Here is an 18,308-nt window from a genome sequence, read left to right on the forward strand (position 1 = left end):
CACTGAATAAATGCACCTTGTTTTCATAGTCATACTAGTTCTACCCGAGAGCCGTAATCTACAGTTTGACTGTGGAGTGAAGGTTCAGCTGGGTTTTGCTGCAGAGTTCTCCAACGTCATGATCATCTATACTCGGATACTGGAAAAGCCCAATAATACTGTGTCTTGCTCTGCATGTAAAATCACACCCGTGTGAACTGAGCGGTGGTTTACCCCCCCCCCCCCCCCCCTGTGTGTGTGTGTGTGTGTGTGTGCGTGTGTGTGTGTGCCTGGCCCGTCCTGGCCTGAAAACAGCGCCCCTCCCTTAACATGTGTGGTCATAAAAGGTACTACACCACAGGCTTGAGGCTACATACAGACAGACCCACCCACCCACAAACAAACATACATACCTACACACACGGCCACGCTATGGAGACGGTGTGACCACCGCTCAAAAACAAAGTACACAGGCTATTTTAGCATTATGTCATTATTCTTTGTGTCATCATCATAATTCACTTTATCTTTTTCAGTTGTCAAGGAAAAAGCTTAAGATACAGCTTCCTGTAGCACAAACTCTAAACCTCGCCTCTGGTTTCAAATCATGCCAGTGAGAGTCACATACATATATCTGTGCATGAGAGTGATGTTGTTTGCATTGTGGTCACTTTGTACCCAATTCATACAAGACACAGCTTCCTGTAACACAAAAGCTAAACCTCGCCTCTGGTTTCAAATCATGTCAGTGAGAGTCACAGACATAGGCCTATATCTGCGTGTGAGAGTGATGTCTCACGGTAGTTTCATTTCAGGTACACCACCAAGAACAGGAAGTCTCCTCTCATCTGTGGAACAATCTTCCTCTGGTAGTCAGACAGGCTACCTCATTGACTACTTTTAAAACTCTTCTAAAAATCCATTTTATAGAATGGCTTTTAACTAGTCCTGGTCAACGGTACTCTTTGCTTATGTGTTTATCTTTCTTGCTGTTCTTTTTAATTGCCTTTATTTTTCTCTGTAGGAATTGTCTTAATCTAATTGCCTGTGTTTTTCATTGATGTTTTTTGTTTTTGCAATCTGTTGTCGGGGTTTGTGATGTGTGTGATGTGAAGCACTTTGTTAACTTGCTTTTGAAAAGTGCTATATAAATAAAGTTTATTATAATTATTATCATCTAAAGCGTTTACTTTTCTTCCAGGCTGACTCAGGGGAAAAAAAAGGAAAGGTTTAGCTATAGAGTTTTTCTCTATAGGGATTTGTAATTATGGTCAGAGTTAGTGGACCCACATTGAGCTTTAACAGTAAAACTAGCATAAATGTCTACCTGTGAGCATCCATCTGTCAGAGTTTGAACAACACTCCAGTTGGTGGTGGTGGGGGGGGGGGGCAGTGTATCTTGTACGCCAGTGGCAGTTTATCCAGTTTTCCTGCAACTTAATTGATTCTTTACTTTTATAGATTATACATTTTGTTTTCTGAAGGCAGTTTTTTGTTAAATAAAACATCTTCGTATAGGCCTACAGTACTGTAACGTTTAGCAGACTTGAGTGAGGCAGCTCGACTCCTACGGAAGGCGAACCCTAACCCCCCACACAGCAGACAAGGCAAGCAAAGAGAGCTAGCTCGCTTGGCATGGCGAGTTACTGCCCGATCTCTTGCAGGGTCGTTACACTACTTATATTCAGCAATAAATGCAAAATATTTGATCAGTATGAAATGTAGCTTTGAGTTAAATTAGGCGGACATAGCATATTGGCTGCATATTAGCACAAAATAAAACATTTGCCATTTTGAAGTGGATATAACGAGATAAAGTTCTGGAGTGTTATTTTCCAACTAACTTTGGCATGATATAGAAAGTTTATGATAAAAGATCTGAGGATGTCTGCTCTTGATCTGTGTTTTATTAAAGCAAGAAATTACTTAATATTATAATTTACATCTGCAATATATAATATATAATTTACATCCCGCTGATCAATATTAAATCTCGAAAGACCCTAGGAGGTGCTCTTATTGGGCCCCTCATTGATTACGGAATCCTTGTCTGGTATCGCGATGCCCCATGCAGCTGCAAAGTTAAAGCTCTAAACAGCCCAGAACAAACTAATTAGGGTCGTGCTTGGTCTTCCTCCTCGGGCCCACCTTACCGATCATCACCACAAAAGCGTGGGGTGGCTCAAAATAGCTGACAGAGTACAGCATCTTGCAATGGGGCCTGGTGTACAAGATACACTACACCTCCAAGATACCCATGTACCTGACAAACTACTTAAGGTCAAGGATGTTCACGAACACCAGAGGCAGCTCCACTAATCATCATCAGCGTAGATTTAACACTAAAAAAAGTCTCTAATTCGTTCTCCTGCTATACCACCAACATGTGGAATGCCCTTCTGCAATTTTTAAAGGAGAGCAAATCCCTAGCCTCCTTCAAAATTGGTATGAAAAGTCACCTTCAGGCTACCCGTGACTTGTAAATAGACTATTAAGACTAAGCCCCCATGCTCCCACCCCCCCTTTTTTTCTGCCTTTGTATTTGATGTTATGCTTTTTCTGCTTTTGAAATTGATATTATCCTAGATAAAGTACTATGTTCTATAATCTTTCTGTCTTTCAATGTTATATGAGATACTTAAAGTGTGGTTCATGTGGAAATAAGCCGTAGAGCTTTCTAAGGATCTCCTTTTAGTTGACCTTGTACCAGTGATTTGTACTGTCATGAAACCTTTTTCTATTGCAAACTTGTAATAAATTCTTCAATCAATCAATCAATCAATCAATCAATCAATCAATCAATCAATCAATCAAAGTAACTAGGGCTAGGCTCTAAAGTTTTCAAATAAATGTAGCAGGTCTGGACTACTAGGAGTAGGCTACAATATTAGGATCCGAGATGTATTGGAAATTGGAAATACTCCAGTAAAATACAAATACCTCAAAATTGTACTCAAGTACAGTACTTACAGTAAGTCAATGTACTTAGTTACTTTGCCGGGCGGCTATTGTGCGCATGCGCAGTGCTATCTCCGGACCGCGGAACACCGCCATCGCCATTTTGCAGCAGAAACTGGTGGTATGCAGAGAGAGAGAAGCTAAACTGGTCGCTTTCGTGCTTCGAATCCCATCCCTACGTGTACTGTGGTTATTATTTATTTGAGTGTCAGAAATATAAGCATCCTGTCAAAAGCATGGCCGACTCTAGCGCAGAACTAGACGTCCCAGAGGGACAGGCCGTGGAGGTCCGCAAGTTATCCGAGCTGAGAGTCATCGATCTGAAGGCCGAGCTGAAGAAACGCAACCTGGACGGGACGGGCATCAAGAACGTGCTGCTAGAGCGACTCAAAAAGGTTTAATTAGTGCATTAACATCACTGTTCATGTTCTGTTCCTAGAGCTCTGTCTATGTGGTCCCGTGACCGTCCAACTGAAGCTCGAACTGGACAGTTTCCTTACTGAACCCATTACAAGTGAACTAGGCTAACTAGCTATAGCTCAAGGCCCATACATCCTTATAACAAGCTAAGGCTAAGCTAATAATGTTGCAAGAGGCCGCTCAGAAAAATGCATGATGTTCCTGGAATGAAAATAGATAGGTTATGAACATGTCATCAACATGTAATCAATCAGTGATGGAAAAAGTACACACATGTTTTATATCTGCAAAGTAACTAGTTACTAAAGATTTCAAATAAATGTAGTGGAGTTTTACTCCCCTACAATTATTTGAAATCTTTCAAATAATCTTTATTTGGATCCGAGATGTAGTGGAGTAGAAGTAAAAGTACTGAAAACCGGAAATACCTAAGTATTGAAGTACAAATACCTCATAATTGTACTTATTATTTTAGATGTGTATGCGTATAGCTGCGGTCTTAAGCTGCCATAGCTGACCCTGTGGATGTCTCTGTGCAGGCAATCGAGGAAGAGGGTGGAAATCCGGATGAGGTTGTCATCGCTCAGGAGCAGACTCCGAAGAAAGCCACACCGAAACGGGTAGCCAAAGAAGGTAAATACATACAGATTGTTACTTCTGAGGCATATTCTGTGTGGAGACTATTTTGCATTGGCTTATTGAAATATGTGTATTATAAGCATGCCTTGCCTTTTTCAAGACCGCAATGAAAGACTCAAATGTCTTATAGATGCAAGGCCAGACACTGATGGAACAGAAGACAGCCCTGCTGAGGAGGATGCTGGTGATGGACAGGTGAGTTAATTAAATCTTTCACATAAATATTGCAATACATAATATATTTGCAATATTTGTGCAAGAAGAACTGAGCTCGTCCTGGCTGGCTCCCTTGAAGCTATTGTAGGACACTAGATTAGGGGCTACCACACGTTTTTAGCTTGAGGCCACATTCTCATAATATAATTCGGTTTAGTCGTGCGAATGGGAGGGGTGAAGTTGCCACATTCTTGCATATTTAATTGATACGTTTGCGCTCGCACAGCACTTTGTCATCCGAAACAAGGAATCGTCCACGTCTGTCCAGGGACATGTATGTATCCAAGCTGCATAATAATGCCTCCTCCATCTCCCTGTGTTTATTAATTCTTCAAGTTCAACTCACAATGTAACCGCAGGACCCCCGCAAGCGCCGCATTAGCCTATTTATCTGCGGTCGACGGTCGTAAACGGGCGATCACAAAATAAAACCAGCGGCGGCGGGAGGGACTCGCAAAATCTACCAGCAATAAACCAGACAGAAAATACTTTAGCAAGATATGAAGAGTAGAGCGTCAACGTCTCTCTCTCTCTCTCTCTCTCTCTCTCTGTCTCTCTCTCAGTCTCTCTCTCTCTCTCTCTCTGACCCTCGTCTTTCCCTCCGCTGGCTCCCTCTTTGCGCTCCGCGCATGAAGCGTCTCGCCGTCTCCATCTGGACACGATTTGGCACAGAGAGCCGCGCGCGCGAGCAAGACCCACACATCGGCCTATATTATATGATATACAGCTACAAGTGACTCCTGTGGCACTTTCCTTTTATTTAACTGTGAGCAACAACTCCTCACAAATAATACACCATGTGCGATCGAGGGAGCGGTGATCAGAAATCAACTGAGGGGAGGAGGCGGCCAGAATCGTCAGAAATCTAATGAGAACAGACGGGGGGATTTAACCTTTTATAAATAGCTATGGATTTAACCCGCACATGGCTCTATATAGCCTACCACAATGTTCCATTGCATGTATTTGAGACGGATGGATTCACACCAACAGGGAAGCGTTTGCGGTAGCGCATCGAAACCACCGTTTTTTTGTGGATTTGCATTCGTTTCTTTTATTCGAAAAAGAATACGGATGCGTCTTCACACATGCCCAACCGTTGTGTATTTTCCAACAATACGTTATAGGATTCGTTTTAATCGTCATAAAACGTGCCTGTGTGAATGTCGCCTGAGACACCTTCCCTTTGTTTCTCCTGAGCTCTACATGTCACCCCCAACAGGAAGAGCATCTAGATGAGCAGACTAACATACAGGAGATGGACATCCTTGACATGAGCGTTGTCGACGACGCAGAGAATGATGACGGAACGCCTTCGGTCAAAGATGAGGAAGAGGAGGAGAAGTTGCTCACCATTGATGGCAACGAAGAAAGCGAAAACGCGGCCGTACAGGATGGCACCATGGAGTCAGAGCCTGAATCCAAAGTTGAAGAGGTGAGAGACTGGCCCACATGAGGCCCTAGCCTCGTATACAACACTGGTTTATACTATTCTTTAAAGAAGTCACAAAATGGCTTTTTGCACACTTTATTTTGAAGATTACCTCTGAAACAGAGGCATGTTGTGCCCCAACCGGTCAGTCTCAGCTGACCGCCCTGTTTCCTCGTGCTATGAGATAATGTAACTTGAGCAGCTACGATGTGTGCAAGGCTGTTTTGGTCATTTTAATTTAGTTATTTAGAAACTGTTTCAAACAATCAGAAGGTTCTGTTAAGTGTTTGTAGCCTCTCGCTCATGCATGTGAAGCATGGTTGTTACTACGTTGCATATTTTTTTTTTATCAAAGTCTACATATTTTAGTGTACTGATTAAATCAAACATTAAGGGCTCTATTATGATCCAGGTCTTATGCCTTATGCCTTAACTTCTTTGCCTTTTTTTACTATATATACAAAAAATATATATATTTCAAATAGCTGATCTGCAAGCTCACAACGTGCAGATGTAGATCAGCATTTGAAGTATTAATTTTTTTTTCTTCAAAATAGTAAAAAAAAGGCAAAGAAGTTAAGGCATAAGGCATAAGACCTGGATCATAATAGAGCCCCAAGTCTCTGGACGTCATCTTGAATGAATACTCAAAACAGAGTAGCCCTGTAATTAAAATCAGCTGAGATCCCTGAGAGTGAATGGTATTGCTCTAATTTGCTCACCAAAAACAGCTGATCCACAAGCATCAAGATTTGTTGTGCATGTGAGTCCGTAGATTGTATATGGGGTGACACCATCATATTAATAAATGAGCTGCAGCATAATGATTAGCCTACGTGATAGCCTCTCCACTCGTAGTAGAAGCTCATTAAAGGTTATTTCCTTCAGACCAGTTCCAACAAAGTATTCATGACTGCAAATAGGGACTGTTCTTGTAATCGTTATATGCATAACATTCTTGAATCTTTATGTATAGGTTAAAAGCTGATTAATTGCTGTAAATTAAACTTTTTTCTTTGCGACTACGCCCCCTCTTCCACCGCACACGTGGGTTACACCCCGCCACTCCGACATGTCTCCTTTCCGACATGTCTCCATTCCGACACTAACCCTATCTCTAACCCTTACCCTAAACGTAACCCCTATGGAAGTGTCGCCACTAGAGCTAGAGAGAATAGACAATAAGAAATCAATTTCGGAGTGGCGACATGTTGTAATGGAGAGCGACACCCGCACACGTGTGAGGCATAGTGACATAAGGTAAATTCTTCGTAACCGTGACCCAAAAACTGAGGTTCGAACTCTGCAGGCTAACTGAACTGTATTTATTTGCTTACTTGCGGTAGTAATTCAGTAGCATAAACTTTACACTTACAGTATGTGCCTGTTGCGCTTGTTGTATAATTAGTGTTGTATAATTGATTATTCCTCTTGATTTATGTTAAAACAGATGACCAAGTCCATAGACGAAGATGAAGGCCAGACATGTTTATCAACCAAAGAGGTACAATTTTCACAAATGTTACGTGTAAAGCGTAGAGATTTACCGATACATTCTTCTCCTTCCTGATACCAGTATGAATAACTTGTGTGTCGTTTGCTATCCGATACCAGTGTGTAACTAAAAACAAATCTATGACAGTGATTTTCAAAGTTGAATAATAATAATAATATACTTTGTTTGTTAGACCCTCCAGAAAAACACAGTCATGCGATTTAATTCAGATACTTCACAGTAGATAACTGAGACATAAAATGTTAATAAAGTAGGCATCCTGCTCATAATAGGACTGGAATAAAATAGTCCACACAATGAGTAAAAAAAAATATTTAGAAGGCAAAGGTAGCCAATCAGGAGGGAATATGGGAAATGGGACAGATCCATGTTGTTGACATGACTTTAGAGATACTGTGTAACACTTTGTGTGATTTCGGGGCAAAATCTGTAGGAGCAGTGTCCAAAAATGTGTTTTTAAAAAATCTGGCAGATGGTGGCGCTAGATGGGACAGAAAAAATAAATAAATAGAGGTAATGTGTACCGCTTTGCGTGATTTTAGGGCCAAATCTGTAGGAGCAGTGTCCAAACTGGAAATGGCATTCAGTAACTTATGACCATAGATAAGAAACGTGTTATTTAACCCATTCATTTTAGTGTATGGGAGGGGCTTTTAGTACATGTACAGTATGTAGCAACATATTTGTTTTTGTAGGTTAATTTCTGATTTAGGCCTATAGGTTAGGCCTAAATGGGTTTTAAAGTGCTGAAGGTGCTAGGAGGGGGCTAGCCTAAAAGATGCTGGAGATTGATGTTTAAAGCTCTCTGTGGAGTTTGCGTCTCTAATTTCCCGAGAGTGTGTATTCCATAATTTTGTTGCATGGAAGAAAAAAGCTGCCTTTTAGGGAGTATCGACAGCTTTTACGATAGTGGTACTAGGTATCGGAACAACTCTTGGCAATCATAACATAGCCATAACATGACAACATTTTATTTTTGTTTTAGGTACAAGAAAATGATCCAGATGTCGAGGACAAAGAAGAAACAGGTACTACTGAAAACGGGTTGGACCTATCTTTTTACAGTGGTGTGCTTGAAATGCAATCCTTGAGTATAAATTCAACCAGGAAGGGAGACTGGAAACCCAAAGGGAATTGCTGGCCATGTGTTGAAAGTTGGTTAACCACACGTAAGAAATGTTTTATTGAAAAAGATAATTTGCTATAATCAAATGGTGGTGAACAATTTGATGCACATGGGCAGCAATCAATTGTCAAGGTCAGGGAGGTTTTTAGTTGTTGAAGGTGATTGCAGTGTTTCCAGGTTGCCCCACGAAGACCAAGATGAAGAACAACTGTCAAGCCTCATCAAAGAACAATAGCGTTTTTAAAGACTGAATTTTGAATACACTGGAAATGAAACTTATGGACTTGATACGATGGACTTGATATCAAACTTTCATGTTCTCAACATGAGTGGACACTAATCAAGTAAGATTGAAAGAAGACAAGACTACATCAATGTGCCGCCTCCACTGCTGATCTTGTGGGTCTCTTCTGGACTGAACTCTTCAGTCTGTCTAAACTCTCTTCAGGTGAAATGTCGAGTCGAGTGTTTAAACGTGAGTGGATGTCTTAATCCCCATGGTTGTTTGCCCCCACCCCCATCTCAGCCTTTGGGTTCCATTTCCAGTCTCCCGTTAGGATGTGCCCCAATCCCTATGATGCTAGCGCTAAGAGCACAGGCCAGGGGTCTGTGACCTCCCTAATCCAGGCTTGCCAAGTTCCTCGTTAACCATTGCTGTGTTTCAGAAGTGATTAAACTGTGCCATTCTATTCCTGTTAAATCCGTAGAAAATGACAAAGTAGCCGGGTCTTGTATATCTGAGCCGCTTTACGAAGATCGCCAGCAGATCCAGGAGACGGCTGTTGAAGATCAAGCTGCCACCACCGATGGAGGGGAAGACACTGTGAGTGACATTGGCAACAAAGGCGATGGCGATGCCGCCACTGATATTGCGGTTGATAAGGACGCTCTGGAGTCTGATACGAAAGAGTCTGGGGACACGCAAAACGTCCCAGAAGAGACAGTTGAAAGCGAGAGCATTCAAGCCGTTAGTGTAAGCGAACAGGGCCCCGCGGGCGAAACGGTCGAATCAGAAAATGACTCTAAGAAGGCAGAGGAAGAAGAGAAGAAGACAGAAGACATAGCTGATGCAGATACATCCTCGGCTGCGAAAGAGTCCTCTTCTGTTGAGGGTGATGATCAGAAAAAGAGGTTTGTTGTTTTCTGTCTACTAGAAACCAAAATGGTTATCTGTTGCATTGGCTCCCTTGCACTAGCAAAATTTGGTTGCTCTTTTGGAGGCAAAAAAAGGTCTGTGCTTTTGTCTGAAAAGTTTGTCATTGTTTACGCACCCCCTAACCCCCTATATCACCCTTTAATGAGTAATGCAATGGAATACTCTTTGGGCTTAGGTCCATCCATTCACTGTTAAATTACTCTACAAAGATACATGATGGATTTATCGCTCTGTCACTTTGTACTCTAAAAGCCATAAAAAAAGTTTTTGATTAGGGCTGTCACGATTATGACATTTTACATGACTATTAATTTGCACTCCAATAATTGCGATTAACGATTTAATTATGTTTTTATCATTGACAATTACATTTCTGTTAGGCTTTTATGCTTTTAAGTTGTACATGGTAGATATGACACAAATATACAAAGAAATATTGGACAACTTTATACTTAAAAAATAATATTGATAGCGGAAATGGCCGATTTACAAGCTCACAACGCGTCACATCGCTTGTAGATCTGCCATTTCCACTATTTTTTACTTTAAAAAATATATATGAACATTTTTCAACATGGAAACGATTATGGCAATTATGAAAAGTAATCTCGATTATGTCAAATAATTGTGATTAGACGATTAAGATAATAATTGTGACAGCCCTAGTTTTGAACTATAAAAGCCGTGGTAAGTATACGTCCCTGGATGAGAAGAGAGCCGAGCTGTCCTCAATGCTGCATACTTATTTGTTTGTTTTTTGTTTCTCTCTAGCTCTGAGGAGAAGGATGGCAAGGACGACTCAAAAGAAGAAAAAGGTAAGTGTAGGGGATGGTGGACTTATCCTTTTTATTCCCAACAGCTTGGTAGACTATTTCTCACTGTGTGTGCGCACACACATGCCTTTATGACCAAAGTCATTAAATAACAGCCGCTCCTATGAACCATCACAGAGCTAGGCTATACGTGCAATCTATTTGTGTTCATCTTTGGCAGCCTTGGACATGTACATAGGTTGGTTGTAAGAGGCTTCCAACAACTTGGGTTGCCAAAAAAACAGCTAAACAGCTTGCAAAGTTCTGTGCGATCTCTTCTATCGGTAGTCGCCAAATATGGCGAAGGCGTTGTTACTTGTTCCCTTGAATGGTGTGTGGTTATTGGCTATTTGTCCTGGATTTGCTGTATCCAGGACATTATTTACAGCACCTTGTAATATTTGTGTCCTTGTATTGTATCTCTTTTGTGAACATAAATACATTATTGAAGTGTGTGTGTGTGTGTGTGTGTGTGTGTGTGTGTGTGTGTGTGTGTGTGTGTGTGTGTGTGTGTGTGTGTGTGTGTGTGTGTGTGTGTGTGTGTGTGTGTGTGTGTGTGTGTGTGTGTGTGTGTGTGTGTGTGTGTGTGTGTGTGTGTGTGTGTGTGTGTAGCCTCTGGAGGCAGTGATGCAGCTAGCAGTAGCAGGAATCTGTGGGTCAGTGGTCTGTCCACCACCACCAGAGCGACTGATTTGAAGACCCTCTTCAGCAAGTATGGCAAGGTTAGTCCATTACCAGCATTGGTAATGATTTAATTTTAATATGTCTGTAAACTGTACTGTTATATTGCATGCAATTGTATTACGTTTTACAGCAACAGTGTACAATGTGAGCTTACGTGCCCAGATACTAGATGTAACACATTTTTATCTGTTCCATTATTTGTCCATAATGGAGACATGGTTGTTCATTACAGCCACGCAGAAAGTTGTCTTCATAGTTCTCACTTTTGTTCCTCACCTTGTTTACTACTCCCTACTCTCTTTGGCTTTTCCTCTCCCACTCCATTCAGGTTGTTGGAGCCAAGGTGGTGACCAATGCCAAAAGCCCTGGGTCCCGCTGCTTCGGCTTTGTCACCATGTCCTCCACCGAGGAGGCCACCAAGTGTATCAGTCATCTTCATAGGACGGAGCTGCATGGCAGGATGATCTCTGTGGATCGGGTTGGTGTTGTAGACTTTTGCATTTTTTATTATTATTTTTTTGTTCCGTCATGTGGTCGGATTCAGCGAATGGAGACTTATTCACTTCTGCTAGGTTTGATGGAAGTGAATTGTTCTTTACTGAGCTGTCATTAGTTTAAAGGTAGGCACTGGCTTGGTTTGCAAAGACACGTTCCAGGATTTCTTTAATGAAAAATGAGTTTGAGGCCGCTTTTGTAAGTAGAGGAGTCAGGATTAGTCTCCCTCACGAACGACAACATCACTATTTCTTTTGTGTGTGGTTGTGACTGCAGCAAGCTTTAGGGATGTGACCAGAGGAGACAGAGGAGTGTGGAGACAGGCCTTGAAGAGGGTTGGGAGGGGGTCCAGGGAACAGGTTGAGGACTTTGTGGTTGCAACCAAGGGAATAAGTCAGTTTGAGTGATTTCTATGAATGAGGTGAAGGACTGATTAGTCGTAGCGGGGAGTTGAGTTTGGTGCCCGGGGGTAGGAAGTGCCCTGCAACATTAATGATATATTTTTCCATTTTCACTGTTTTAAGCATGGTGAAAGCGAGGTATTGCAGAGATATAAGATCATTATATATTAATGATAATTTCTCCATTCCTTGAATTTTGCAGGCCAAAAATGAGCCTGCTGGAAAGAAGCCAGCAGACAAGAATGACACTAAGAAACCTGGCAGTGACAGGAGACAATCCACAGACTCAAAGTAAGGTCGTCTAAAGGCATCATTTTAAATTGTCATATTTTGTATTTATAGCTGCATTAAGACTTAAAAACTAAACAATTTTGAAATATTGTCTGTATTATTCATGTGTAGAAGCAACTGTAGCAGCAGCAGCATCATTAACTAGAGCTGTTAGTTGTCTACGAAATGGTGATGTGACATGCTGACCAACTCAAGTTGATTGGACAGAATGACAGAGGATACATGAGGCGCAAACCATCCTTATAAATCTAATGTGGCGTTACCTCTTCCAGGTCTGATGTCAAATCTGAGGGTGAAGGAAAAGACGGCAAAGGTGAGTCAATGAATGGATACTAACTGTATCAGCAGTCTAACTGTGATGAGCATCTTCCTGAATATGACCTGTGGTTGTTCTAGGGCGTAATGAGAGGACTGTGGTGATGGACAAGTCCAAGGGAGAGCCCGTTATCAGTGTGAAGACAAAAAGCAAGGAGCGAGTAAGTTTAAACTCAGAGATAATACAATAGCACACAATCTGTGTAGACACGCCGATTTCCCCATAATACTTAATAATTCCATAATGCTATAAGCCTTTTCATCACTGTTCAGGTCAAGAAAAAAATATCAACAATACATACACGTTTTTAGTCAATGATTGGCAAAATAACTTTGATTTAAACTGATTCTCATTCCCCATGCTACCTAACCCTCTGTCCTCTTCCTCTCCTCACCTAGAGCACTAAGAGTCGCGATCGCAAGTCACCCAGCAAGGAGAAGAAAGACATCCTGTCATTTGACCAGATCAAGGAACAGAGGGAGAGAGAAAGGCAAAGGCAGCGAGAGAGAGAGATCAGGGAGGTGGAGAGACGTCGACACTCTGGGTGTGTGTAGCATCTGTTAAATGAACTGCATTACAAACGTATCTTTTATTTTTTGGCATTTAATTTTTTTGTTATATACTGTATTGTTCCTCCCAGAGACCGAGACAATCGCGCCAGAAGCAATAGTCGGGAAGGAAATCGCGATGGCCGTACTGAACGTGAGCGCATCCGTCTGTTCCGGGAGAGAGAGGAGCGTGAACGTTTGATAAGGAAGAGGAAGTGGCTTGAGGTGAGCTAGGTTTTAATATATATTCTCTAAAGCCATTGCTTTTCATTACGTGAAAATAACAGGACTGAATGAGCTTCATAGTCTGGTGCGTTTTGCACACCCTAGACCTACAGTATATCCCTGTCTCTTTGGATCCTGTTGCTGAAACATAAAACCTACATTTAATCCTGTTTGTTGACCACTTTTAATTCATTGAAATGTGGACATGTTCATCCGTAGGTGGAGAAGCAACGCCTTGACGCCGACCGCATGGAGCGTGAGTTCCTGGAGCGCGAGAGGTTGAGAATAGAGTTTGAACGACGCCGTGAGCAGGAGAGGATCCACCGGGAGAGAGATGAGTTGCGTCGGCAGCAGGAACAGCTGCGCTTTGAACAGGACCGCCGCGGTGTGAAGAGGCCTTACGACATGGACGGCAGGTAAAGAACCATCAGCCTAGTTGAAGCTACGGGACTATTATTTGTGAAGTTGTCAGTCAAATGATGATTTGAAGTGTTGAGCTTTAGCCTAACGTGTATGATCCAGCTTTGTAGTGGATGTTCTTATTTCTAACTTGTGTGGTTGTTGCTGTGCAGGAAAGATGAGTGGCCAGAGAAGCGTGTAGGCGTGGATGATCGGTTCAATCGCTACCAAGACATTGACCACCGTGGCCGTTACCAAGACGATGGGGCATTGGACAGACGGGACACCTCACGTACCCTGAGTGGAGACAGAGATGGCCAGGTTAGAAAACATAAAAACTATTTTCTGTTACAAAGTCATCGATAAACACAAACATTGAACAATCCCATAAAACACTGAAACCGTTTAGGCCGGGGGCTGAATCTAAAAACGCCTTCCAAATCCTGACCTAGGCTTTTAGAAAACCTAATATTTATTCAAAATTACAAAATAATTATGTTGCTATACTGGACATGGCGACAGTAACCCCAAAGGGTCTCCTGTCTTGATAAGTAAAAACTCAAAATTAGGAGCCAGCCATTCTCATTGTTCTGTCCTTGCCATGATTTATTTTGACCCTTTTCTTCCTCCCGTAGCACTTCTCAGACAGGTCAGACAGACACAGCAGGGATTCCTGGAACACGACTGGCTATGACAAGCGGAACTCAAGGTTAGTTTTAGCAGGTGGCTGCAGTTGATGTGTCAGTCGTCACAAACACACATTGCATCTGTTGTCTAGTTTTAGTTGACTAAATCTACAGTTGATTTGGTCGACAAAAATGTATTTACCTGGGCCATGATGGCGTCGTAATGCCTGGTTTATACTTTGCTGCTTGCCGAAAATAGCTGATCTACTAGCTCACAGCGTGAACTTGTAGATCTGCTATTTTCTGAGTGCCTCGCACTCAAGCATAAAATGACTTGTCTTACGCCAGGGCTCCACTGCATCCATCGGGCGTAAGGGAATGATCCCTTCTTAATCAATGAAGAGTGCTCCATTGCTGACGTTGCGCTGCGTTCGGTGACGGCGTCCAACCTCAAATTTTGCCCCGGTTCGCGCCAGCACGACGCTCGAATTGCAGTGGAGCCCTGGCGTTGGTTCTACTGGATCTCTTCTCCGCCCCAAAATTTCCCTAACATTTTCGTCTAGTTCTTTTTTATTTTTTTTATTAAGATTCTTTAGAGCTTTTGCCTTTTTTTTAATAGATTACCATAGACTAACAGTAAATGGGGAGAGTGAGAAGGGGAGTGAAAGGCCGTTGGGATCGGGAGTCAGGTGCCCGGACTGCTCGTCTTGTTATTATTTTACGAAATTGTTAATATATTTAGTCATAATTTAGTTTTCGTCAGTGAAAAAAAGGTAGTCGAACATTTCTCGTCATAGTTTTAGTCAACAAAATGAACAGTGTCTACTAGTACTGCACACGGGTTTGGTAAAACCTTTGACAATTACTGCATGACATAAATGCCTTATCTTCAAGTGAAAAAAAGGAATGTTTGTCATTTGACAACATTTCAAGCATTTAGGTGAAGTTGGTGCTATCATCAAATATCTCAAATATTTTTCATCTTGTAGAGACGGAGGCCGTGACTGGGACTCTGGGCGGAAGATGGACGGAGACAGATCGTGGCAAAGTAGGAATATGTTTTTGTTACTAGCTGATATAGCATTTCTAATTCCATATCCACATTATTGTATTGATTGTTTAAGATGATCTGAAAACGTTCCTTGCTCTGAATGGTCGTACAGTACTCCGATTGCTGACTTGTTCATCTTTTCTAGGTAGAGATGGTGCTATCCCAGGCCAGAGCCACATGACTCGAGGAGGAATGGCAAGGTGATTAGAGGCTTATGTCTTGGGAGTCAGAGAGAGTGTGGTGGTGGCGGCGTGGAGAATCTAATTAGCTTGTTGTCACCGATTAACTACAGACGGTTGTCTTCCACCTCATGCAAGATGACGGTCTTACACGTATTCCATCATTTAATAATTTCCATTATGTCATCTTGACAGATTTATTGAGTCATGTTCCTCAAAGATTATACTGGTGTCCTTCAAACTGAAGTGAGAATAATGGTGTCCATTTTTGTTTTCCCCTCTGTCTTCAGCCGTGGAACGTACATGAACACGGGAACATCCCAGTCTCTTTCTGGAGCTTTGAACAGACAGAACCAGATGATGCAGGGCAGTGGACTTCAGGGGGGGGCCTTTGGCCGACGGTACTGAGGCCTCTGACTGAAAATGTGTTTTTTGTTTATCTCAAGCTGCCACATCAGAGACTTGATTATTTTTTCTCACCATGGTTCTATAGGTTTTGGATGCATCATTTCCATTTCAGTTTTTTTGTTTTGTTTGAGTACTCATTTACTTGGTATATAGATCATTTAGATGAGGCTTCTCAAGGGACCCCAGTTTAATATGAATTGGGCCATGGACCCCCATTTGATACAATTCGAATTCTGGAACCCCAATCAATTCAACACTGTCAAATTCTCAGTGTTAATTTAACTCTGAAAGTGTACTGATAGAACCAAATGGACCCTTACCGCGCACCCACACCAAAAGCGATTTGATCGTATGTCACCAGGTCTCAGTTGCCAAAGCCTGAAAAGCTCTTCAACAAAAGCGACAAGGGCATGGATTACTTGATTTTGAGTAAGTGGAGTGCTGAGGAGCTTGTGTGGGAAGCGATCAATGTATTTAGTACATCCAAAAATACAGACCATACAGTTCAATATTGATTTATTTCACATGCAGTCGCAGCGGCCTTGTAGCCAGGCGTTTCATCACTCCCAAGTCGCTCAGTGTACTAACTGTAGACAATAGCCATTGGAAATGAATGGTATGAGTGTACAGTTACAGTTCATTTGGTTAATAACTAGCAATAATTTAGCTGGGGACCCCCTCAAACCCCTTCAAGGACACCTGGTGGTCCTCTGTCCCCATGTTGAGAAGTGATAAATAAAAGAACCATGTTTTTACACCTCAGCTGTCTGCTTGCAAATGCCAGATCTGTTTCAGTTAGAAGTCATGGCCACTGACCTCTCACCCAGCCTTCTATGGGTTTCTGTCTGAATGCTTTTGAAAGCCCCCACCACACCTAATGTGTTTGCCTGTCACAATTATATTGAAGTGCAACGTGTCTGCTGCATGTAAATTGCTCAAGTGCTTTTGTGAATTTCAGACTGTTTTTATTCTCTTGGTGTGTAGTTTGTATTTGAAGAAGTGGGCAGTAAAACTTGCCTGGACAAGACGACAAGGAACGTTCAAATGTTTGTACCTTATTCAGTGATTTTCTTTAGTCTTTTCATTCATTTATTTTTCCGATAATTACATTTCCTATTTTATGTTCTTTGAATTTCATTTGTGCAGGTGATGAAAAACTCTGGTTAATTTATAATGGTATAACAACATTTTTGGTAACAATCAAACCAATACTGTAAATAATTTCTTTTTCTTTTTTTAAAAAACATTTCTTGGTTCACTTGAATATGTTCATTGAAGAGCCATATGTAGTGATGAACCAGTGATGTAAAAAACATTGATTTAATTGCTGCTTACAATAAAAATATTTTTCTTTTCATTCCTGCTGTGGAACATAAATATTGACATGCTGATCAGTTACATTGACAGAACGTTCAGATAATGTTCACTTAAATGTTTAAATCTTAACAGAATGAGTAGTGTGAGTAGTGACAAGCAGAAACTGACCATAGAGATGTTATGTTTGTGTACAAGACATAACTATGTCTACATGTTCTTTATAAATATAGCTTCACTACACTATCCTAGCTGCAGCTAGACCTCATCCACTGCAGTTACTAGTTAGCTGCATTAGTATATAGGCTGGCCCCAGGCTATCACTACATGCCTAATGTTGCTGCCAGGCAGAAACCTGATCTCTATATTTAAACATTTTGTTTCCTTTGTAAATGAATGCCCTACTTAGTGATACTACTGTGTCACAAAAATAGCCAATCTATAAGCTCACAACACAACGAATGTTCTAACTGTTGGATTGTCTGGATTTTATTTGTTATGCTGTTTAATTCATGAAAGGTATGTTACTAGTAATTACATTGGATCCATTGGAACACAGGTTATTTGTTATACTAATCAGATAGTTCATGTGCACATTTCATCACCAGGCTATGGAGCCATTTTAGGGCCAACTAGGGGTCATCGCCATGTTGGCTTGTGGACATTTTTGTCAAAATTAAGATGACAAAGGAGGAGGACAAACCTGTTACAGACCTGTAAGGGTCTATACCAGGGTTCCCCAATTAGTTTTCCCCAATGGCCAAATTATGTCTAGGGTACCAAGCCGAGGGCCACAACATTGCAGGGGGCGACGGTGGTGTTCCCGCTACTCCAGCGATAGTTCAGATATCGTCGTTGTCGGGTGAAAATCTTGTATGTCCAAAACCGTTCGTTTTGCATTTTAAAAACGATTTAAACTAGTGAAAACAGCCGATCTACAAGCGCACAACGCGTGAGGCGTGTGCTTGTAGATCTGCTGTTTTCACTACTTTTGTGTGACGGCCTCGTATGATGAAGCAGGGCTTTATTTTGTGAAAGAACGTACCCAACAACGACGATATACTAGTGTTGTTGCTGCTCTTATAACACCATTATTACTGGGGTTGGTGGGGGCCAG

The 18,308-nt window shown here is 41.7% G+C and overlaps 1 protein-coding gene across 1 annotated transcript; it reads left to right on the forward strand.

Moving 5' to 3' along the window:
• The first annotated feature begins 3,058 nt into the window (after window positions 1-3,058).
• safb (scaffold attachment factor B) lies at window positions 3,059-17,234 on the forward strand. Its single transcript, XM_080723549.1, has 21 exons — window positions 3,059-3,332; window positions 3,897-3,990; window positions 4,127-4,191; window positions 5,435-5,647; window positions 7,095-7,148; window positions 8,146-8,188; window positions 8,994-9,417; window positions 10,214-10,257; window positions 10,867-10,976; window positions 11,267-11,416; window positions 12,037-12,125; window positions 12,398-12,438; window positions 12,522-12,601; window positions 12,840-12,985; window positions 13,082-13,214; window positions 13,434-13,630; window positions 13,787-13,934; window positions 14,249-14,322; window positions 15,229-15,287; window positions 15,436-15,490; window positions 15,760-17,234. Exons 1-21 carry the CDS (start codon window positions 3,174-3,176, stop codon window positions 15,875-15,877), a joined length of 2,496 nt encoding a protein of 831 aa, XP_080579675.1. The 5' UTR covers window positions 3,059-3,173; the 3' UTR covers window positions 15,878-17,234.
• Window positions 17,235-18,308: the final 1,074 nt, after the last annotated feature.

The sequence above is a fragment of the Nannobrachium achirus genome (assembly GCF_963921795.1).
Source record: "Nannobrachium achirus genome assembly, chromosome: 1".
Classification (NCBI taxonomy): Eukaryota; Metazoa; Chordata; class Actinopteri; order Myctophiformes; family Myctophidae; genus Nannobrachium; species Nannobrachium achirus.